Raw genomic sequence first — 6,168 nt, forward strand, 5'->3', positions numbered from 1 at the left:
ACTGCAAAAGTTTATATTATCAGGGCTTTTCCGCCTACAGCACAAGTGCTCTGAAATATGAAGTATATGACAACATCACAATCTATGCAAACTTCAAAATGTGTCTAAAAAAACAAGAGAAAGCCATTCTCTTTGAGCATGTGATAATACACTGCCTGGAAACAATGTCTTTCTGGAACTATGTGGTTCCAATAATTCCCAATCCAATCCTGAAATCTGTTCTGGCAGCTACAAGGACCAGGCAGAAGAAAACAGATTAAATGGACACCAGACAGGATAGCCGCTTCATATTTTAAAAGGGTTCTTTTATTTACACAGTGGAAATGCCTCAGCAGTTACAAGCTTACACATCTGAAAGTTCAACATTTTTTTGGTAAAAGTATATAAATATATACAAGTCTCTATATAAAGTAAACATTGTAACCTGTGATACAATAAACATTTGCTATTTTTTCCTTACACTAATAAGACGTCCCATAAAGCTTAAATACTGATTTCAAGTATTTTCTATAAAAAGCTCTACTGCACTGAAAAGACAGCTCTGCTATAAACAAACTTTGAAAACAGACTAATAAAAATGTACCTGTAAGAAAATCCAGCAGATAAAATACTGTTCTCATTTCCCACCCCCACCCCCCAGCATTAGAAGTAAACTATAAAGTAGCTGAGGAAAAAACTTGCAGAAGGCATTAATACTTCTTTTAAAAATAATTAAAAAACCTTTCTTTAAAAAATCCCAATTGCTTATCATAGCCTGAAACAGCTGCAAAAATGCAGCACTATTAAATATAAATGATGAACAAGGATCCCACTGTTTTAAAGAGGGATGGGGTTATAGTAGTACTTGATCCTTGATAGACATTGGAACTGGAACTATATTGGCAAAATGCACTAAGGACAAAGCTAAGCTACACACAACATTGGTTTATACCAGGTTCATTGTCATGGCTTCCCATTAAAAAACTTGAGAATTGTAATTTGACAAGCGTGCGGAAGATCTTCCCTTAGAATTATTGATCTCTGCTCTTTATTACAGAGCCATAGTTCTCCGGGAGGCAAATGAATGTTATAGTTGAACTCTGGAGTGTAAATATGTCTCTTTTCTCTTTTTCATTTTAGTATGCAATCAGCTTTATAATTTTAGCTGCTTTGTTGTTCTTCTGCTTGCAGACGTTTTAGGATGTACAGAGTAACTTGATAGCAGAAAATGTATTGATCCTGCAAAAAGGGGAAGATAGAAATAAATTTATTGGAACAGAAATCTTTAAGAACAAATTAAATTGGCTGTGGAAGAAGAGATTCCCTTTAATAGCTGTAGCCTAACACGCATGTTGTACAGTGGGCCCTTTCCTTATGTGGGGATCCGTTCCAGACCCCCCCGCATAAGGGAAATCCTGCATATACTTGCACCCCATTGCGAACAATGTTTGATTGCCATGTGGCTTCAGCATATGCTTGAAGCAGCATATGGCACGGGCACACTGTACTGTGCAACTTTGCATCCTTCGACCATTAAGCTCTTTTCTTTCACTTAAACCTTTTTGTAGCTTCAGGGCATATTTGCAAGACGGTTTGGAAGAGGGTGGATGTCAATACAACATGCATCCAGAACCCACAGCCCACATGTACTTGTAATTTTCATTCGTGATAATCTCTTGTCTGGCATCTCAGATCTGCCACACCACAGTATGGCATATGGTGCATGGAAAGTGATGCAGGAAAGGCAGCAAAGTGGGTCAGGAACTATAAGTAGCATAAGACAAAAACAGGTTCTCAAATGTGCCTGGGTTTGCTGAAGACAAATACATTTCAGAAATATACTTTCTTTCTTCAACCAATCTGAGTAAATCAGCTTCATAACATTGGGATATTCTGTGGGGTTTGATTCAGGAATGCTCTAGAATTAAGACAGATGCTTATGTAGGATTGCCCCTACAAAAAGAAATTGTATTTTTGAATTAAATTAAGCTCCAATAGACTCAGGCAATTTTCAGTTCCAATTTCTTTCTTCTGCCTTCAGAGAAAAAACGGGAAACATGTTTTAGTTATTCAAGTATGCAGCTGGGTTTGTAACCAATCAAAACCACAAGCAGCTGTGGAAACATAAAGCTGATTTTTGTACAGAATTAAGACTATATATTTGTCCATCTAGCTCAGTATTGTCTAACACTTTTAAGACAACTGGAAACAGCTCTCCAAGTCTCAGGCTGAGGTCAGCTGAGATCCTTTTTCCTGGAGAAGCCAGGATTGACTCTGGGATATTCTGCAATCAAAACACAGATGCTACTACCGTGTTAGGTGTTCACCTGGACAGCAGGTGAACTATCCCCAAGTGACCTCATGTGCATATGGCTATATTAACAAAGTGGCTGGATTCAGATCAGCCTGGGATTACACTGTCTGTTCTAACCAGCAGCATGGCAGCTTTCCAGATATATTTTTTATGTTCTCTTCCAGTGTGCTCAAGGCAGTGTTACATGGTTCCCCTCCTTCCCACTGTGTCCTCATAACAACCCTATGAGGTCAACCCTATGAGGTCAATCCAGAGTTCAGCCATTGAACTCACTGTGTCCAATGTCACCCAGTGAGTTCAATGGCTGACTGGGGACTCAAATCACGACCTCTGAAACCCCTTTCTATTGAAATCACACAAACTCTCCAGCATGGAAGCTGGCTTTTTCAGGTAAAGTCTTGCTAGAAGCCCCACTGGGAGATCCCTGAAACATCTGGAGATAATTTTTGCCTCTCAATCTCCCTGTGAACCACCATTGTTTGGGAACATGAGAAGTGAGGTGTCATTTCTGAGTATTATATTGGGGCCAATATACCACCACTGAAGAAATAGGTTTTTGGGCAATGAAGGTTCTCAGGGTATGGTAGGACAAATTTCTCCACTTGTCTATGGTTTGTGGTGTACTACTGTGCTTTTTTGGAGGATGCAGATTTAGGGATTGGTGGTTACACAGGGCCATGGGTAGCATCTTACCCACCCCAAGTGGAACAATGCTGTCATCCCATATGCACTTTAATCTTAACTCCCCAATAAGTCAACACCAAGGATTAAATGGATTAGATTACATACAGTGGCCCAAAATTCCGTTGTTAGTCTTGACTAGAATTGACCCATTAAATCAATAGGACCTACTTACAGGTACATGTTGACTTATCATTCAACAATGGTCTACTCTAGATGAACCAACAGGATGCCAGCCAGCAACTTAAATGTGCGGATGCACTGAACAGGTGCCAAAGATGACTACACAAATAAGCAAGTACCATATACATCTAAGCAAGTGAAATATTTATGGAAAAAGGACTTGCTTACATGTATATCTAAGCAATTCACATATCACTATGAGCTGAATTAAAGGGCACCAACTTGGAAAGGTTTAATAGAAGATTTTATACAGATTTACAGAGGATATGGCAATCAGTAGTTATGAAGTCATGATGGTTATGCAATTACTACCAACTGCAGAGGTAGTATATCTCTCGGTACCAGTTATTAGGGAGCATTTGTAGGAGCAAACAGTTTGTGGACTTTTGTTGGGCCATTTCAGGAATATAATATGGGGCTAGAAAGAATACTGGTCTGAGCCACCACAGCAAATATGTTCTTAAGTTCCTTAATTTCAAATTTCTTTCCTCTCTGCATTAGATTTTACCCCTGCAACACAAAAATTGAAGATGGCTCTCAAAGACTCTTGTTCCTAGCACAGCTGAGGACATAATGCTGATGAAAAGGTCACTGGGAACTAGAAGCTGAAGCTTATGTTGAATGCCAGTACATACATACCTCGGTTTGCACCATGCCAGGCCTCTGAAGGCGCATTGTGCGCACCACATCGGAGATGTCAAACTGCAAGAAAGGCAAACATAATACAACAGTCTTGAATGCACCTGCCAAAGACAGAGTGCACAAGAACTTTGCTTTTCTCTGCAATAGTGCAAAACATGTATTTGTAGCTCTGCCTGGAGGAAAAGCAGCAACAGGGAGGTGACTGCGGGTGAACATTTACAGGTGGGACAAAGATAAGTATTCCTCTTTTCATTTGGCAATTCTTCATAACAGGTCACCCCAATCTTGTCTACAGATATTCAGATGAGACCAGGGTTGAAAGATCTGAGTCCACTGACAAACATCTAGTTCAAACCTCAGAGAAAGCTTGTTAAAGTCTAAAACAAGTACTGTTAGATTTATGCAATCAGCTTTGCTCAGAGGAACTTTTCATGTGCAAATGCTTTAAATCATTAATTTCTCAAACATTTCTAAAATGGCAAACTGACTTGCATATTAGCCCAGTGCTAGTGTGATAAGAATGTTAGAAGTTAGCCTATGGTAGCTAATCACTCATTTCTGAGACTATTCTCATTAACATGTACCAAGGGAATATTGGATTTATCATACCTGTAAAGGAAAAGTTCTAAATGGAATATAATACACATGGATGCACAATGGTATGTTAGTTCAAAGAACCATACAAAGAAGGATTAAGAGAGTACATGTGGGTTCACTCACCTCAAGATCTTGGCTGATTAGTCCCAAAACTACATCTATGCAAATAAGTGTCCCTGATCGTCCTATGCCAGCACTGCAGTGAGTGATGATTGGCCCTGATTTGTAAATGTGCCTCATGTAGGATATAAAAGTGAGCAAATCATCTGGTTGAGAAGGGGTGTCATGATCTGGCCAGGCAGTGAAATTTAAATGGGAAATATGCCGGAGTTCACCTGTCTAGATTTTAAATGAAAAACACACAGAGAGAAAGAGAAAGCATTAAGGCTCCTGAGAAGAGTAAGAAATCTCTAAGCAAATGCAAAATTGGCTCCTGGCAGCTGTCTCTAATGCCTTGTTCAAATGCGACTCATAGCCACCTAGCATATAGTATTTTTCTCTTCCTCTCTTATATGGGGATGATGTGATATTACTTTCTGAAACAATTCAGATATGCTACCTTTTTTGGACTACACCTCTGTAAATTCCCAGCCAGTAATGGAAGAGCCAACTTCTTTTTCCTGTCCTTTCTCTTAAAGAAGTTTTTACCTTCTCTTCCAGGAAGAATGAAATAGGTTAGAAACCATAGTAAATGTGGCCTATGGGCCACATGCATTGGCCACCAAAACGTGCACGCCTTGCTTCCACCGGGTAATCGAAATTTGAACCCTTGGTCACTCACCAGCAAACTAGAAGAAATTACCAAAAGTAAACCACTGAATCAAACAGGGCCAGGGCCAGATTTGGCAGGGAACTCAACATGCCTTCCTGTTTTCCCTGCAACTCATTCAACAAGGCAGCCTCATTCTTCTCTTTCTTTGCCAGTGGCAGAGTAGGAATAGAAAAGCTCTCAAGCAAGCAAGCTCTGCCTCTTTAATTCCACTAAAATGCTTCTGTACTGCACTGCTCCTCAGCAAAGCTATGTCAGGGCCTCCAGAGGTATAATGGGGAAATTAAAATGGCAGGCACCAGCATTGTCACCTGTCCTCCACCAATGATCAGAAAAGAGCTGGAAAGAATCTTTGCTTGCTGTAGTTGGCATATGGGATTGGTGGTAGACTTGGCTGTGGGCCTTTCTGAGGGCTCAGGATTTTTTAACAACTGCCCATCACTGCTGTCAAGGTGTGAAGCCACAAACCAGAAGAGCAGAACTGTCACCTGGCATTTTGGCTTCTCTATAATGCTCACTTACAAATCTGTCATGTGCAGTGTTACAATTTGCTCACTTACCTGAATGTCCTCTAGCTCCATGGCTCTAATGACAAATCCTTTGTGCTGCTGCAGCCTCACAAGGGAGAGCCGGATTCTATCGCTGATCATTGTAGTTTTGCCAACAGCTTCAGGCCAATACCGCTGACATTTGACCTTTTCCCCTTCTACTTCCTGGGTCATCATGGCTATGACAGTGCAATTTTGTTCCCAAACCATCTGCCAAAAGTCTGCTACGGTAGTAGGAAGGGGTCCTTGGCATGCAATATAAACATATTCCTTGCTCCCCACCGGCATCCGTATAAAGCTGGCATTGATGTAGCCACCTTCAGACCCTAAAGGAACCCTTGTGGTATCATCTGCAATTCGCAACATAAAAGAATAATGTAATTTGCCAGCATCACCATCATTATCAGGTCATCTCTGTGCATGGAAACTATCTGATTAGATGAGTTTACAATTCT

General features: G+C 40.4%; 1 protein-coding gene across 1 annotated transcript in view; it reads right to left on the reverse strand.

Annotated features, from left to right (window-relative positions):
* Positions 1-289: 289 nt before the first annotated feature.
* Positions 290-6,168, reverse strand: part of PTPN13 (protein tyrosine phosphatase non-receptor type 13) — a 181,365-nt gene continuing 175,486 nt past the window's right edge. The window contains exons 44-47 of the mRNA XM_042468450.1: positions 5,726-6,063; positions 4,520-4,735; positions 3,797-3,859; positions 290-1,218 (exon numbers count right to left, since the gene is read on the reverse strand). Of these exons, the coding sequence (XP_042324384.1) occupies positions 1,141-1,218; positions 3,797-3,859; positions 4,520-4,735; positions 5,726-6,063 (695 nt within the window). The 3' untranslated portion in view covers positions 290-1,140. The remainder of the gene's footprint in view (positions 1,219-3,796; positions 3,860-4,519; positions 4,736-5,725; positions 6,064-6,168) is intronic.

Source organism: Sceloporus undulatus, chromosome 5, assembly GCF_019175285.1.
Source record: "Sceloporus undulatus isolate JIND9_A2432 ecotype Alabama chromosome 5, SceUnd_v1.1, whole genome shotgun sequence".
Classification (NCBI taxonomy): Eukaryota; Metazoa; Chordata; class Lepidosauria; order Squamata; family Phrynosomatidae; genus Sceloporus; species Sceloporus undulatus.